General features: G+C 40.8%; 1 protein-coding gene across 9 annotated transcripts in view; it reads right to left on the reverse strand.

Moving 5' to 3' along the window:
* Positions 1–3,421: 3,421 nt before the first annotated feature.
* The window catches only part of LOC109634329 (RNA binding protein fox-1 homolog 3-like), a 391,336-nt gene continuing 376,092 nt past the window's right edge, over positions 3,422–18,665 (reverse strand). For 8 of the 9 annotated variants that reach the window (XM_069524962.1, XM_069524964.1, XM_020094768.2 and 5 more), the window contains 2 exons: positions 16,654–16,732; positions 8,039–14,443 (listed from right to left, as the gene is read on the reverse strand). In XM_069524962.1, the coding sequence (XP_069381063.1) occupies positions 14,399–14,443; positions 16,654–16,732 (124 nt within the window). In that variant the 3' untranslated portion in view covers positions 8,039–14,398. The other variant, XM_069524959.1, reaches the window with a different exon arrangement.

An 18,665-nucleotide genomic window follows, 5' to 3' on the forward strand; every position in this document is an offset into this window, starting at 1 on the left:
AATGTTGAAAGGTCTTTGCATAGTTTAATACTTTTTTCTTTGCATATGCATACATGTTTTCATACTACACTTATTTTCACTTTGGTCAGTATAATATACATTATGCAGTATAATACCACAGTTATACAATAATACAGTTCTGCACACTGTGGTTCTCGTCACTGCAGTTTTAATAACACATGATCCACCAGTTGTGTTGATGTTTTTCTTTAGCCTGAACAAACTATACACAGACATCATCTTAGGCATTGGTCATGTAATATTCACATGATACATGTTCATGACTTATATTGATGAAAAAATAAATACATATAGAGACACCAACACCAAATTACATGTGTAGAGAAAAAAGAAAAACTATAAATGTATATAAACATCCATATAAAACATATATATAGATATGTAGGCTGTGAAAAGAACCCTCGGAGCACAAGTGAAATAATTGGCCTAATAGTCGCCAATATGACCAAATTAGAATAATTAAAATAGAATAGTTCCTCTACTTTATCTTCTATGGTTCAGCACCTGCTTATGTTTCACGTGAGGGACATAAACATCTACAACATTTTTGGAACCTAAGCTAAAACTAAAGCATCTTGAGATTCTTTTGTAATAAATCCTTATTAATAATGAAAATAATAAACTTTTGAACTTTTTTCTGTAGCAAAATCTATTCAAGGACGTGCAACATGATGTACTTCATTAAATAGGATAAATATGATAAAGGACCTGCCAGAGGTCGTAATGTTTGGTAAATACTTTACAGAGGTGTTGGGCTGATGTTGAGTTGCGATGCATGAACAGAATATTAGAAACATTTCACAGACAACACATTACAGTTTGAATGCATTATGTTCTGTCTGAGTTCAATCAGCAACCGTTTCAACAAAAGCATGTTCACTTTCATTAAAGGAGAATTTCTCGCACATACACAAACGGTGCAGGTCAAACTCCGCTGCCCAACGCTGAGATGAATTAGTGTGATATAAATACTTGATTAGACTGAAACGTGTCATCAGCTGGTTTAGATTCATGCAGTAACTCGGCTCATGAACCATCTTTGTTAATATCATTTGCTGCCGGAGTCTCACAGGGGGAGTCCTGTTCCTACAAAATTGAAAGCGCCTGCAAATATTTGAGCAGTGTTTTCCTTCGACACCTACAGACTCACGGTTCCTCTGCTTCCCTGTGCTAGATGTGCGGTGACTTGATATATCGGGTCCTATCGCCCCTGCTTTGGCTCGAATCCAAGGCCCATTTTTACAGATGGGTTTTACGTGGGCCATTTTAGCAAAGCACCCTCCCCATAAAGCCAAGTGTCTCATCGCTTCATAATTATGTGATTATGGTCAATTGCTGTGGTTGGGGTGACAGATTCTATTTGAGCCCAACAGATGCTTTTATCATATTTTAGATCCCCATTTGACCTTAATCAACCGTTACATGTATGAATACAAGGGGGAGACGATATTTCACTCCTGAGGTGGATCAGGTGTCCGAGAGCTGCGGGTACGACCGAGGGAGACGCGTGGCTGCGAGCGAAGCTGAAACATTTCACTGAACAAGTCGTGGGCAAAGCTGAAACGTGGCGACAGTGAATGAATCCCACCACTTTCTCAGGCCCAGAGCAGAAAGAAATTACACAGATAGATGGTGCCACCATGTGGGAATTAGATGACATTACAATTACAATGTGGGGACTAGTAATATACATACAGTATATAAAAAAGTAAACACTCTTTCTTTTGACACTAAAAACACAAAACATTGTTTTTTTTCACAGAGGAGTTATTTTGCCCTGTCATGTTATTCCATATAAACATTTTACTATAATATAATACAACTTTGTTTTCTCTTTTTGTTAATACAATTTCTCTATTTTGTTTTTCTTTTCAGTTCTGGGTTATTCGAGGTCTCATCTTCTTATAGAGTAAAGGCTCAGACTGAACTACCTTCTGGAAGAAAAGTGATAACCAGCGACCACCAACAGTTTACAGCAGCTGTGTCCTACTTGCATGCAATAGATACATTCCAAACAGATGGAGTGTGGAGAGTACTCTGAACAAGTAGTGTACTCTAAACAGTGCTATAGACACCAGACATAATCTTAACTTCACTGTCTCACACTGCAGCAGGCGAGAGGAAACGCTGCAAAGCTTTAACACAAATTGCAAGTGGTAAAAAAGACCCGATAAATGTGTGTGATTGTTTTTTGTGTAATTTCAGTTACTTGACACGCTGGCTCGTTTCGACATGAGTTGTTTTTCTGTGACAAAACGTCTTGATCTTTACTCTTGCTTCAAAATGATTTCTGACTCACTAACATCAGGGCTCATCTGGTTTTGTTCAGAGTTGTTGCTTCACAGTTTCTGCAAAAACAAGTTCACAAGTAATGTAACTAACTTCAGCTGATGAGTAATGACCAAATTATATATCATTATTTAGTTTAACAAACTGAGAGTATAGTGTAGGACACATGTGGCAGGTTGTAAAGTGCTGGATTTAGGTGCTGTAACATTCATGGGAAAGGATGAAGTAAGTAATGATCTATTACTGTGAAATATTATATAATCACATGTTGGAGTCAGAGTCTGGACTGTGATCAGAACGTAAAGAAAATGGAAGAAGTACATTCATCATGAATCATTTTAAAGCTCAGTGTTGAAGTTGGCAGAAATGTGACCAAACTAACAAGTATTCACTGACGAGCGTGTAAGTCCACACATTTTCCATGTTCTATACGCAGTCTGAACATTAGCACCTTCCTGTTCCAGCCCTGCTTCTGATCGTTCAACCTAAATGATGACAGAAAGCACTAAAAGTCTGATTTAATTGGGTTTTGGTTGATGCCTCGGGCTAAAGAAACCTCCAAAATTCAAAGAGCAATGCAGAGCATGTTCACCTACTGAGAGAGAGCGAGCAGAGGCCGTGTCGTGCACCGGAGTGACAGAAAATAACAACAGTGTTTTCTGGATTTTCATTTTTTCTTTTTTGGCTGTGACAAAAAAAAATCCATCTCCCATTGTTTGTCGAGGCTCAAAGGATTAAACAAAGTCAACAGTGATGGAGAGGCAGTGATCTTTTGAAGTATTTACATTTGTGTTTTTTGCTTCTCCTCCTTCCCCCTGAAGGCGCGCGTCTATATTTTTCCTCTCGCACGCTTCAGGCTCAGAGTTTGTCTTTGCTCCGGTTGGGTAAATGTCGGCCTCTGCGACAGACAGGTGCTCTCCATCTTGTAAACCCTGAGGGGGTTCGGTATAAGACAAATGGGTCTGGGGGCATGGCCCCGCCCTTTTCCACCTGGCTCATCTCGCATGGTGGCGGTGATGTTGTATCATGGGATTTGTAGTCTCACCATGAGCGCCTGTCTGCCCCTGAGCTCACAGAAACTCACCACAAAACATCGCTGAGACACGGAGGCTGAAGTAGACAAGTTTATTAATGATAATAATGAGGATGATGAGGATGATGATAATATTAATAATTAGTCATAATTATAATAACGTTAATGTCATAATAAATAGAACTCTTTATCTGAAGCACGTAAAGAGAAGCATACAGAAAGAGAAAAAACAAAAACACAAAGTTCAGAGTACAGAGCCAGAGGAGGGGGCAGGGACTTCTAGAGACATTTTTTTAACCTTTCAATATATTCATTTAATTTTTTAACATTTTTAAACTTTATTTAACTGGAACATTTACAAAAAGGAGAAAGAGATAGATTTTAAAAAATCCTTATAAATAAATTTTGTCATTATTAGAACAAAATACAAGATTTCGGGGAGTCATAGGATGTTTTTTTTTTCTTTTTCTTTTTCCCCCTGAAAGGACAGCTGGGGGAGGGGGGGGGCGCGGGGTAAGGATGGGTGAGGGTTATTATGTACAGAACACCAGGAATACAAAAGGGGCCAGTCGACTCACATACTAGAAGGCTGGGGGGGAGGGAATGGTGGGACGGGGTGGGCATGTCAGGGGTCAGGGGGGAGGCGGGGGTCTCTCAGAGGGGACATCCTGCTAGTGTCACAGCTCAAGCAGTTGTGCTCAGGAAGATCAGGACCAGTTCTTTGTACTCGAGGCATCTGAGGGAACTGAGGGAGGGAGGGTCGCCTCAACCCTGTCCCGTCTCCTCCCCCCTCCCCCCTCCATCCCCCTGTGGAGCTGCAGGCCGGAGTTTCAGAGACTTGTCTCTTTTTTTTTTTTTTTTGAAGGACAGAATTTCTCTGGACGCAGAAACACACTCGCTGCTTCAGGTTTTAACTTTATCAGCGAGGAGAAACCACAAACAGCCACAGTTTTGTGAGAGTGTGCGTTAAAGCTACCTGGTAAATTAGCACCTAAAAATAAAAACATGAAATATTCTCTTCAATTTCATACCTGACCACTGATGCTAGTGCAGCTACTGACATGGAAGACCAGCCGGGCTAACAAGTTAGATTGGAAAACAAAAGTTCCACCAATTAATGATTTTAATACTCATAATATAAAACACATATCTCAAGCTTAAAACTGTTTTTTTGTCGTTTCAGAAGCAAAGTCTCATGGGAGCTCCAGTTTGCACCAAGACTTCTGGATTCTGTGACGCTATCGAATCTTTCCCTCCTGACACATGCTACAGGAAATGTCATATTTTTTTTCAAATGATTAAAATATAAAAAAAACCAAAAACAATTGAAAGAGGAAGTTTTGTCTTAATGTGTCTTACTCAGTACTGTATAATAATAATAGTAATAATCTTCCATTTAAGTTTGCTCCAACTAAACCGGTGACACGCTTGTCTGCATGTTGACCTCTAATATAAAATAAAGTTAAACGTTGACTCTTAACAGCTTCCTGTCATTGAATTAAAAAAAAGGACAGAGGAAGAATCCTGCAGAAAGAAGCATTACCAAACTTCTTCAGAAAGCTGTGTGGGTCTCTTTTCACTGGATGAGATTAAAATATATAATAACACCAGCATGAATCTTTTGCATTGTTGAACTAGTAGAATGAGTAAATAAGTGGTTTCCCCTTTGTCACATGTGACATCACATCTTTTTTTTTCTTTTTTGGCAAAGTGCATAGATAAACTAGTGGACATCATGTGACCAAACAGAAACTGTGGTTGGTTGTCATCTCTGCCAATTTAACTTGAGCGTTAGGCTGATTCTGCCTCCAGAGCAGCTCTGGCTTCCAGGAAGTTCCCCTAAAACTGAATCTCCGACCTGCTCCCCAGTCTTCTCTGACCCACCATGAGTGTGTAGCACTGTAAGTAGGCCAGATGAATCAGATGACTCTCAGAAACAAACCTACAGGTATGAAAATGCTAAGCCTGCATATGATCGCTGCATGGGAGAGAACGAATGACCGACTTTACCCCATTTAGACTTTACAACAGTTAGTTGCCATGATATAGATACTCTTTGTAATATATGAGAAGCTGTCTACAGATGAAGAGAGGTCGCGTGGGTAGGAGCCCTGATTCAGAACAAGTTTTTTCTTTTTTTTTAACCTGAAATAAGATGAAGTTAATCAAGAAGTGTGAGGTGAGATTTACTGTACAGGATAATAACAGTACACACTGTAGTTTTGTACAGGAAGTCAGGAGCTCAACCTAGTATTACCTTCTTGGAACCATTCACACAAAACCACTACACGAGTAGTGTACCCTGAACTCTCAAACAAAGTTGTGCTTCACCCGAACCTGCTTGCCTCTGATGATACAGTTTCTGCTCAGGGCCAGCAGGTCATTCCCAATATGCAATAAAGCCGCCCGCCCACAGGTTCAGCATGAGAACAGCGGTTCACAAAACCGAGGCTCCTGCAGGAAGCGGCGAGCCCGGGGCTTCGTCGGTGGGGCTCGTTACATTAGCTAGAAGAGCGAGCTCTTCCTCAGCAGTAATGAGCGTTCGGAATCTGGGTCACGTCAATACACATCCGGGCTTCCGCCGCCATCACAGAGTCCCGCTGTCTCCTGATCAAAGAGCACTGAGACTGTGTGTTCAAATCATACTTTGGTTCAAGTAAGAAAAGGAAAAATCAATATTCATCCGCTTTTTATCTGACACCTTGCACTAATTAGCAGGTCACAGCTCCAACAAAAGGGCCGGAATCACAGAATACTGCAGATGTGATTGTTTTCCTGAAGCGTCTGGTGGGTAAATGTAAGATGTGTTTCTTTTGTTTTTGCTCTGAATAGTAAAATATCTAGTTTGTGTGTGTGTTTCATTCTGGATATGTTATAAATTGATGCTTCGCTGCTTTGGATGTGTGTGTGTTGTTTTGCGTAGTAAAGGGGGAGGGGTTTCGGGGAGATCAAGTTCACACTATCACCATCACACTTTCAATCATATAACACATGATCACATGTTACAGTAAATATCAGGGACATATGTAGTTGGAGGGGGAGGGGGGGGTCTGATATCTATGTTTGGGGGCCAGAGGCTTTCCTGCCCACCCCCTCTACTCCCTGACATCACCACAGCCCATATAATAGATATGTATATATATTTATATACAGAAAAAGAATACATACTTATTGGACACCCTAGACATTAAAGTACATTCAAAGAACTGAACCAACATTCTTGTTTAAACACGTTTACAGTGACTCTCCTGATATAAAGAATTAAGGTTTCGCTTCCACCAAATTAAAACTTTTTTTTCCTCTTTAAAAGTTTTCAGTGCTGCAAAAAAACAAACAAACAAACAAACAAAAGAAACCACACAAATAAATATTTTCAGAATACATTGACAAAAGAAATTGACATATTTCAGCCCTCGTTCCTTGTTACCGTTGGATGGGCACTACTATATTTCTATAATGTTTTATCTAGCGACATAGTCTATATGCCTCAGGCTTGTGTTTTGGTTATGCACCTGCTGATGTAGTACAATGGGATTATTCGATTATAATTCAATTTGTTACATGAACGTTGATGAGTTATTCTCGGCAGGTGGAAACGTGCATCCTTGGTAGTTGTACGCACCTTTTCATCACGTGGGTCTGATAGTTAGTCAGTCGGTGCAGAGTGACACAAAGGCTTGGGCTCGGAGTCTGGCAGGTGAGTAAAGTCGGCGACTTCTGCGCCATCTTCTCTAACTAGTCCATAGTCATTGACCTCTGCTGGGGCGTGGAGAGGGGCAGACCGGGGAGGCTCGGCTTTAAACCGTCTCACCGTCCCGCCGTGGCTCAACCCCCCACTCCCCAACGCTGTAAACCAGTGACGCTGCCCATTGGGGAGGGCGGGGATGCCCAATGGTGCTGCCAGGAGGAAGTGACATCACGACAGTATCCACAGGGGACGCTGCTAACAGTAGGCGCTGCCGGCCAGTGACACCGCAACAAGGAGGAAGGAGCGACATCACCGGCCCGAAAAGGAAGAAGGGAAGGACGGAAGGAAGTAAGGAAGTGGTCGGGGAGGTTGGAAGGAAGAAGGCGGAGCAGTGAGACCAGGAGGCTGACCTCTGACTCCACCCACAGGAAGTAGAGCGTAGAAAGTGCTTCTGCCTGGATGCCGAGCGCTCCCTGCCACCTTTTCTGTTTATGTTTTTGTTTACACGACCTCAGTGACAGAGCAGTGTGCCATAGAGAGAGGAGGGGGGCGCTCCTCCCTCCTTCTTCCTGCATACCACAGAATCAGCATCAAGGGCCAACTGTTCATCTCCCTTACCAAAAAACATAAAAACAGATTTGTACATATATACTGCTTTATACACACTTTTTACCATTGTAAATCACAAAAGTATAGAAAAATAAAATGTTTTATAATAACGGGACACTTTTCTTTCTCTCTCTGTCTTTTTCTACCCGGCAAAAAGGTGGTCCCTGGTGGAAACTGGCTCACTCCGTCTGTCAAGTTTGTGGCTGGTTTGACACCGCTGCCGCGGCGCCACTTTGTACGCCTCCCGTCTTCCCTCGCCAGCCTCAGTAGAGGGACTCCTTCTTGTATTCTTCTTCTTGTGTTATTTTCTTAAAGCTAGATCTCCTCTCTTCGTTGTTTTCATCTGTGATGTCCATCAATACTGAGTACAGCTCTTCCTTTTGTATTTACTGGAAACAGGGGAGAAAAGTGGGGAGACTGGTAAATATGCAGCATGTAATGTTTCTTACGTTAGGCATACATTATGAGACGTGCTATGAAAAGTCAGTGTGGAGCAGCTTCAGTGAAACTTTATTTCTTTCTAGACACGTTTTTAGAAGTGAGGATCTTGCCACAGAAAATAAAGGGCTGGGAGTCGTTCTTTGAAAAAATACATTTCAAGTAAAGATATGAGATAATGTATAGAATAGATAACACACACCTTCTTTAAATTCCTACCCTCCCAAGTTTTGGAAATCTATGCAATATACAATATTACACTGAGCAAGTTCACAAAATCAGGTTAACACACATCAACTGAGTCAAAACAGCCGAAAGGAAACAATGTTTGAAACTAAACTGCAAAAAAAAAAAAAAAAGTTTGGGAGCGGAGAGACAACAGCTTCATTCACTTTTCATCTGCCTCTTGTAATGTGGCATAAAAGAAGCGGGAGCAGAGGCTTTCCGCCTGCCAAAACGAGTGCTGCTGCTCTCCCCAGAATAAAGATCAGAGTGCGCTGTAATCATACAAGTGGAGATCTGCAGTTTGGCAGTGCAAAGTGAAAAGTCTCAGTGTAATGGGACTGGATGGAAGCAGGGGAAGAGGTGGGGCGGGGTGTGTGCAGGTCGGGGGGCAGGCAAGGCAAGGCAAGGCAGATGTCCCAGGACCCTCGTCACGACAGATGCTCGCTAATTCGGAGTGATTCCCAGCAGCTCCGTGGAGTCTCTCGCAAATAAATAAATAAATAAATGAAAGAAGACGAGGCTTTAATTTTGAAATGGCTTTGTAGTGCATTACCCAGCCCACCCCCCCAAACTTCCAATCCAGAGAGACAAACAGTCAACCAAGTGGCATGCTCAATCAGCGTCTCCTCGTATCTGTTTCTTCTCATGGAGGAAGTGGCCTGAGCTTCTCCACCTCCCCCTATCTACCCTATAGCTCAGATTTACCAAGCACTCGCCAGGGACCCGCCACACAAAAATATCCACATGCAGGCTTATAGCTCAGCAGGGAGGGAGCACAATAGCGCAGGAGCCACATATAGTTCTCACTGACAGGCAGCCTAGAACTAGAAGAGCTGCCGACACAAATATATTAATCACCCGTGGATAGGAAGGATTCAGGAGGGGGTTAGTTCAGGTATTAGAGCCTGTCCTTCTTTCAGTCTTAGTTTGTTAAAACAAGTCTGAATTTAGAAATTAAAACTTGAGCCTATTAAAAGGGTCAGTTCACTCAAAGTACAAAAAAACAAATTGTCTTCTTAGACCTAGATGCATCGAGCCATGCGGGAAGTTTTGCGGTTTATATGTAGCCAGGTTTTGGATCTCTGCTGCCACCCTGGTGCAGTGGAGGTGAATGGAACTGACACTCGTTGGACAAAAACAATGTCCGAAATCTGTGATGGATGACAGCTGAATGCTTTCAACTGCACCGAACTCCAGAGAATCCGAGTGACTTTTCCGCCCGGGCCCCTGATACAAAGTGCAAAGAAAGTCGAGAGAATCCGATGTCAGAACACAGCAACCGATCCCCAGTTTCACCGCGAGTGAGTGGGGGGGTTGGTGATGCTTCTAACAGATGCAAAAAAAGTAAAAGAAACAGTTTCCTGGTGAAACAGCGAGTTTGTGGTGATAAGAGCTGATGACAGTGTCGGGATGCTGTAAACATGATCATGTGATCTACGCAGCAGAATGAATAATATTCTCCAGACATTATCTGCAGGTCATGTCTGAAAACGGCTATAGAGCCAAAGTGTTTCACACAACTGAGACACTTATTCTAAATGTGCTGTAATATTAGAGATATATGACAGCTTTCATAAGTGACTAATTAAACAGCATTGCATTGAGCTCTCATCCACCACAGAAACTTTCTCCTTTTACAACTACCTGAATCGCAGGACAGTGCCAGAGGTGAGAAAAAAATCCAAGAGAAAGAAAATCGAATGAAACGCAGAGTTCGATGGAAAGTCGTTAAGTTGACAACAACATCCATGTGTGAAAGCAGACATAATCTTCTTATAACTGCTTTATTCTGACACTCAAAACAATCAGAGATTACTTATGTCACATATTGACAACAGAAATAATTAATGAATAAAGAAAAAAAGTCATCATAGTATACTTTTACCTATGAAATTAATCCAAAAAGAAAATTACTTTACACCTTTCAGACAATATATTCTCATTATAGAAATAACATACAATTCAAGAACAAGTTCAGCTGAATTGAAAATACACAGATGACCCCACTTCATATAGGAATACATATAAAACAGTTACTCAGAGAATTGCGATATAGTGTGTGTGTATATACAGTACATCTATGTATTTACAAGTACTGTAATTTTTTTGCTTGGTTCTTTTTCGTACAAATCTTTTAGGTGGATTAATAAATGCACCTGCCAGCTTATCAGGGCTTAGTGAATACTTGTAGTAAATATAAATGATGGATAAATAGTATTTTCTGCTCATATGTAAACATATCTCTATACTGCTATTAATAAGTACGAACAAATGTTTGGATCAAATAGAGGTCTGGTTGCATATTAAGCTGGTTATGGAATACAACAAAAGCAAACAAACCAAAAAATATCAAAGTTTTTGTTTTATAAATTCACCTTCAAATGACCGTTGACTGTAAGCGTAACAAAAGACCTCTACAATACTGCCAGTTATTTACATGTTATGTCCTTGACATTTAAGCCTTGATAAGCTGACACTGAAACAGTTCAATGCTAATTTTAACTTTTTCTGTAAACTGTAGACAAACCCGTGCAGACTGATGACAACACTCAAACTCGTCCCTGTAATAACATGACGGTCCAAAAGGGATGATGAGTGAGATTATGAGATATTTCCTGGTAAACCTACGATGTGCGTACATGTTTTCAGTTTGATTGGTTTTGGTAATCTTCTGCATTTAGTTATTTATCTAAAAGGTTACAGATGCTGATGAAAACGATAAAGGATACTAGCTTTAAGTAGATTGATGTACAGTTCAATTACTCACTGGGATGAACGTTTGTATTAATTTCAGATGAAATCTTAGTCGCTATAATCATGAATAAATTCAGCAAATTTAGTTTCTCATGCAGAAGACAATTTTTTTTTAACTTAGTGTTGTTTTACATCACGCAGGTGGGTGCACTCACCTGTTAAAAACTTTAAAAAAATGTAATGATACAATTATTCTATTCCTGTTTTTGTATTTTAATATTTTAAGCTTTGGATTATTATCTGAATGATTTAATGAGGATTGGATACACGTCAAATTTTGCCAAATAAATATTCAGAGAGATCTTTTACATCGCCTAAAAATATAGATATAGATGTATTCATAAAATATAAGACTGATTAATGCTTGAAAGATAAATGTTCTATTGATTAAAACTGTCATCATTAGCCCAATATATATAATGTATATGTGTACAGTATGAGGTGTCAAAAAATTAGGAACACCTATCTTTTGGTCTATGACCAGACGGGTCAAACTCCCAAAAGCCCATGAAAAATATTTTTGATCTTCCTGCTACTGATGGATCTGAGTTCAGCGGTTGTTGTGACATTATTACAGGGAGAGTGAAGAGTGAGGTCACATTAAACTTGTTCACTGCAAACGACATCATGTAAGCTAACTGCCTTTGCTTCTCCTTTCTCTCCTTCCTTACACACAGCCACACCCGCTCTGAATGCATATATGTATATATTTGTGTATATATAGCACATAGGCACACACATTCAAAAAAAATCTATTTCATTCCAGTCTAGCTGACTAATGGTGATCACTAACTGAACGCCCACACTCGTTACTCTGCTGCAGAGTTTATATGAACTCCTACAAATGCACAAACCAGTTCTCCCATTTCAAAATGGTAAAAATAATATTCAAAGTTTGTTCGACTCATATAAAAACCCCAATGGTGCATACGTACTAGCATAGAAAAGGAAGAACAATGTTTCTTTACCCACATAAAGATTTTCTTTTCTTCGTAAGATAATGGGTTAATTATCTTTTTTTTTTGATATACAACATTACTTTATAGCATTTTAACATCTTGACTAAACATAACTAGCTTTGTATGATATTTTTTTATAAATATGTTACATCTCAGAAAGGATTGAAAAACAACAATAACAAAAAAATAAAGTGCAACAAACAGATTTTTCTTTTGAGACCACAAACACTTTTTGTGTGTACATATAAATTAAATTAACGCTAAAAAGAAAAGCTTTGAGTCGTGTTGCCTTAGCTGTGCTGAAATCTTGACAGCTAACTGTAGCTACACAGAGTTTCTTCTCGATCTACCTCACGTAGCACAAAGTTGTAACAGAAGCAACGACTGTACGTCGACTAAGAGGCGAGTGCCACTGCACTCTACACATTTACACTGTGTCCCCTAAAACTCCTGGGTGCTTTTATAGAACATCTGACTGTACTTCTGTGTGTATACAGTGTAAAATGTGTTATACAGTATATGTCTACACACACACACACATATATATGTATATATAATACAGTAGCTTTAATGACGAACAACAGTACAGTCTTTATTTCATTGTTCTCTCTTGGGGTCTCTGCTTAAACGAAAACTCAGAAATCAGCCTTTCTAAAAAGCTGTGTTGCTAAGAGGACAAACCTGCTGGTTGTGTTGGAAATGAAACTATCCTGCCTGCTGAGAAGTGAATTGCACTGTGTTGTCGTTTGTGAGTTTCAGTTAGCTTATCCTGAGGTAAAACACTTTGTGCAATGCTTTTGAATAAAGAGACCAGTGACTTGTAGCAGAACAGCCCTCTGTCAGGTTCACCCTCCTCGGTGCTGTGTCATTGCTGGGTGTGTGTGTGTGTGTGTGTGTGTGTGTGTGTGTGTGTGTGTGTGTGTGTGCGTGTGTGTGTGTGCGTGTGTGTGTGTGAAATGTCGGGGACATTGTATCTGCTGTGGTGTATTACTGTATTAGCAATCGTATCTTCTGCAAATGAAGTTCATATGCAACTATTCTGCATTTGCCTATAACATTTTAAGAAACATATGATAGCTGAGCAGGAATTATAAAAAATACAAAATAGAATGATTTCTATTCCAACTATCTTTGTTTTTGACTAAACATATAATTTATAAAATTATCCATAAAAGTGTCGATCGCTATTTAGTAGGATAGAACTACGTCTTGTCCAGAGCAAAACAAACATTCTGTGAATAGTTGGAACCAATCAAATTTTCCTTATTAATTGTCTTTAGTCATTAATTTATCATTAAAACTGTTTCTGACTATTTGCACTGACCCAGTACAAATTAGAATCATACTAAACTGTATTTAGTTATACACAAGACTTATTGTAGATATCTGAAACACGTTCCAATTGTGTTTTCCGATATGACCTCACAATCTCTATGTTCCATAGAACCGAGTCGACACACGACCACTGACACTAAAACATGCAACGGAACTACAATCTTATAATTCAATGCCAACAGATTTCCACTACATTGTTAAAAAGTGACATAACAGGACTGAATTTGGATGCAGATGCAGAATAGGTGCATAAACATGTGCAATAATTTGCAGGAGAATGGGCTGGGATATGAGCAGTGACAGAAATCTGACCTTTGTGACCCTTTGCTCTGCATGCTGCCATACTTGAGCTTGTTAGACTCAGTGCACAACAGTAGGGACACTCCAACGTTTAAAGAAAAAACAAACGCAATCAGAGCAGTGCCGTCTTTGAACTAAGAATTACCAAGGCATGTTAGTCAGCGTTTTGAGCTCTTTATATCGGCATGTCAAATGGAAAATAGAGGTTAGAAAGGTAATTAACGGGGACGGGATGGGTGTCCTGACCTGATAAGACCTGCTGTGTTTCCTGTTTGTTGTCTTTATACATATATATAACTATATATATATATATAACTATATATATATATATATATATATTATAAAAATGCCCCAGTATATTCTTAGTCAGATGACAGCGGCTGCATACACACACCTCTGAGCATGCATCATGCGTGCTACAGTAGGCTCACATTGGTTATGGTGACACAGCACCCATATACAGCAATCGAGATAATGCACATGTGCATAAAACTTTCCAAAAGAAAACCAAAAGCACAAAATGAATACAAAACAAGAGCAGACCAATGATGACATCAAAAAGGTTGTTGTAGAAATATCGGTGTCAGGGGAGGGGCTTGGGATGGGGACCCGGAAGCTTTTAGTTTGATTTAGCTCCCCACCAAAGACCGCTTGTTTTGTGTTTGTCTTTTTTTTTTCTTAAAGATATTTTTTTGTTAGTTTGTTGGGGTAATGTCTCTGTCTTTTCTCTCGCTTTTTTTCTTTCTTTTAGTAGGGAGTGAAGCGACTGTACCCTCCTCTGTATAGGCTAGCCTGCAACATCAAAGATGAAAAAGTACCAATCAGTATTCAAGTGACAGCTGTAGTCGGTTTCTCTTTCTCCACAAATTTCCTTCCTTTTTCCATGCAAGTTCCTATCAGTTTTAATATTGGAATAATGGTTTTCATATGGGTATGATTGATAGTTTGACATGTTTAAGCCAAATTTGGTTTTTTTTGGAATTGATTGCATGTGTGTGTTAGGAACAGGGTCATCAGGAGGTAAGGTGGATTCGGAGCTTAACTGGTGCATTTCAATTAATTGTTGTTTGTAAAATATTTTAAATATGGCACCAAAAAAGAGCACTTTCTTGAAAATTAAAATCTGGGGGTTCTGGGCTTAGTTTTTTCTTTTTAATACATTAAGGAATAAATTGGAAAATACTGCGCTTTGTGCTTTTTCACTTGAGGAAATCCATTTGTTTTCAGGCTGTAACAATATCAGAGTTTGGACCAAAGCAGAATAAGTTCAGAGAGGTTTAATCACAGCTCCTTTTCAAGTCTGGCAGAGGTGCCTGCACCTTTCTGTAGGGCCAAACCACCACAGGATATTAGCCCTTAGATTTAGCACCATGCTCAAGATATCTAGGGCAGACACACACATAAAGCATGCACGTGGGCCTCTGCATGCACACCTACACATGCACACACACGCGCGCGCGCACACCACACGGGCCCTCCTCTTATCTTTCAGTGGCTCCGCTGCAATTAGGAAATCAGACAAACTCCAAAGGCTACTGAATGTCTTCAAAGGCTAATTTTGTTTAATTTTGGGGAGCCCTCTTGCTTGAACAAAACTTTTATCCATATGAGATGATTCTGTACGCTGAGAGTGAGTTGAGAAAATTTCCAACCCTCAACCTCAGAGGAACTAATTATTGTATAGCTTTTAAATGCAAAAATGACTCCTCTCTGCTGGAGAGCCATTCATCAAATATGATAAAAGAATAAGGAACCAAACTGGCCGTATCTCTTTAGCACATAAGTTTATTTGATGTTGGCCTCAGCACTGCTCAGCTCTCAGTAGCCTCGCCATTTGGTCAACACACTCACTCTGCACTCTCACACACACACACGCCCTCTCGAGTCTGTGTTAGCTCCCTCAGCTCCCAACACACACAACATTAGCGCTAATATTTTTTAGGGGCCAAGCCCGGTTTTCTACTTTCATCAAGAGGACGATTTAAGTGTCAGAGAAATGGAAGGAAATTTGGAGGAAAAAGAAGAAAGAAAAAAAAAACATTCAAGCACATTTTTTAATTAAGTAAATGAAGAGGAAAAAGAAATGTCTTAATTAATGAAAGCTTTTAGCTAGCAGCTGCACCGGGGAACTGTACGCTGTTTTTTTTTAATATGGTTAAAAAATCGCATGCATGCCGGAATGGTAAATTTCAGTCATTTCTCATGCAGAGAGCACGCCTCCGATCAAGCTTGTGGGCAGGAGGGGAGGGCGAGACAACTCCCTCCCTCCGTCTTGCTCTCTCTTTCATGTCCCACGGCACACTGCTGCATGCGTTTGATGGCCCTTAATATCTAGGTTTGGTCCGCGAGCTCGGTCCCATCCCCTCCTCATCATAAAGCAAAACCAAAGAGAAACTCTCTCTGTTTCAAAGAAAGACGTTCTTTTATTTATCGTCACTTTTTCATCTTTGATGTTACAGTAGCTGCAAAAGCTAGCTAAAAACAGACATTAACAATTCAACGTCACCCCTTCTGGTTTGGCATGGATGAACAAAAAAAAAAAAAAGAATAAAGATGATCCAACTCACTCTGCGGTGAGTGGGGTGATAAATGAAGGAACAGAAAGCTTGGAAATGTGGTTGTTATGTAAGATGCAAAGTTTGTGTTGAAAAGGAACACAAAGAAAAACACTGCAGTGATCATTCATTCTCATTTCAGGAGAAACTGGTGTCAAATCAATATTGCAAGAGGTGAACTTGTGTGGCATAACATTCGTTTGTTGCACTAAATGTCTGAGAAATTTCCACATGCCGGGGTTTTATACTATTGCTCAGCTCCACCAGGGTGTGCCAGAGAGCATGACAAAAAAAATATCAATTAATGAATAAATACACAAATAAAGACCAGTGACCGCTGCGGTCTCTGCTCTTTATTTTGGAGTGTGAGTTCAGTGTGTGCTAGCTCGTGTCGTGATGTTTCAGACAGGGTGCAGACAGGAAGAGGCGGTGGTCTGGTAGACTTACCATAGTCCCCACACTGTATGTGGCAGCAGGGCCAATCGTGTGGTGGTAGGGGTCTGCTGTTGCATAGACTCTGCCATAGCTGCACAACGGGAGGCAGAGAGAATGCGGTCATTGATCTATCATTGACGAGGAGAGCAGAACATTTATGCATGCTTGTTTAATGCTCAAGCCCTCAAGTCAACTCTTTCAAGTCTCTAACACAATCAGTTATTTCCCTCCTCAGCCTCCTGGGCTTCCTACATTATACAAGGTGGTTCAAAAAGGGGAGTTCAAAGGTTGGTGAATTCTACTTGTCTTTTCATTGTCATCCTGATTAGGTGGATGGAATAGGTAATGAGCGCAGAAAGAGGGGGAGACAGAAAAGAGGGAGGAATGCAGCGGAGGAAAAGAGTTGGTGCTGGAGGGCTTGGTCTCTCACCCTGTTCTTGTTTACCCAGGCTGCACACTGGGCTCACACCCCTGTCTTTTCATTGTTACTGGTTTGGAACTAATCCTTCCAATTTCCTTCTGAGACAGGACAAGATGTGTCTGCCTTATTTATTTATTTATTTGACTTCACATATTCCTCTATTTACTTTCCTTTTTTTCCCCCTCTCCCCTCAATGCTCGCTTGCAAATGAGGGTCTGCACGGAGCAGATAAGGCACACCCAGCCAAGGACTGAGGGCACCAAATCAACCAGGAATAAAAAAGTGGAGAGAGGAAGGAATTCTCCTAAAGGAGACAACAAGACGTACAGCGTTCATGCCTTTCGCATGAACTACATTGAGCTATATAAGATCTAAATATGGCTCGGCACATTTAAGTCCGGCAGCACCCAAGGTCAGCGAGCAGGACGTGAAATCAGAAGAGCTGTCTCGGCTCCTTGGGGAGGAGGCCGGTGCCATGAGATGGTCAGGGGAAGTCTCCGTGGTCCTCTTATCTTCAGTGAGCACCGAACCCCACAGGCCCTGTAAGGCTAATGTATCTACAAAATGACTCTCACCAGAGTGGCACTGCTGACGAGCAGCAGGTCAAACCACCCTGTGCAATGTCACACAGCCTCAACAGAGCTGATTGGAAGCCGGCAGGGTCCCCACAATGTGACTGGCTCTTCACAAGGTCTCTTTGATACAACACACTCAATGGTATGAACTCAGTTTAGTTACTTAAAGGGCTTTGGTAATGCAGCCTGTGAGCACTGTGGGCTTTTCAGATAATAAATGTTTCATATTTTACAGAGGTTTCACACGCCTTCCACAATCCCGGTGACCTCTTTTTATGATTGGCTGACGGCTCCACGGTTAAATCTGATAAGGTATTGCCGAGACAATACAGACAAACCTCTATTGATCCAATGGGCATGACCGCTTATTCAAAAGGAAACAAACAGACAAAGCAAAACAAACAACTTGGCGGCGAATTACATTAAATCTCAAGGAAAAGTACAGGCAAGAGAAGCACGAATTAAATCACTCGGAGAAAAAAAAGAAAAGAAAAAAAAGCTGCTGTCCAATTTCTGCTCTTGCTGAGCACGGCTGCTCATAATTCGAGCTGCGGCGAGGCCTGATAAATCTTACATTATCGATATGATCTTCAGGCTCTCAGGCAGGGTGTACGTTATCACAAGTGACATGCTCAATCCTTCCCAGATTAGATTCCCAAACCAGCCCACATCCCGGGCTGACAACGGCTTTCGGGGGCCGAAATGAATCAGCGACGCCTCCTCAAACGGAGCACACCTGAACCAGAGTGACATCACTCAGAAGTGATAGAGTTCCTGCCGGTCCATCTCTCCCTCTCTCCATCTGCCTACCTCCCTTCCACAGACCTGAGGCCATTCATAAATACTGCAGTGATATACCCGCTCTCCCATCACAAGTGGAGAGTCACGACGTATATCACTGCTTTTCTCATCGAGTCCAACAAGGTTAGTCTTTTTTTTTTTTGTCTTCTGTAGCTCCGAGCTAAAAAGAATGTGGCAGTTTCCCTAATAGATAAGAAAAACCCCAGGAAACCAAAAATAACCAATAT

Source organism: Paralichthys olivaceus, chromosome 5 (genome assembly GCF_024713975.1).
Source record: "Paralichthys olivaceus isolate ysfri-2021 chromosome 5, ASM2471397v2, whole genome shotgun sequence".
NCBI lineage: Eukaryota > Metazoa > Chordata > Actinopteri > Pleuronectiformes > Paralichthyidae > Paralichthys > Paralichthys olivaceus.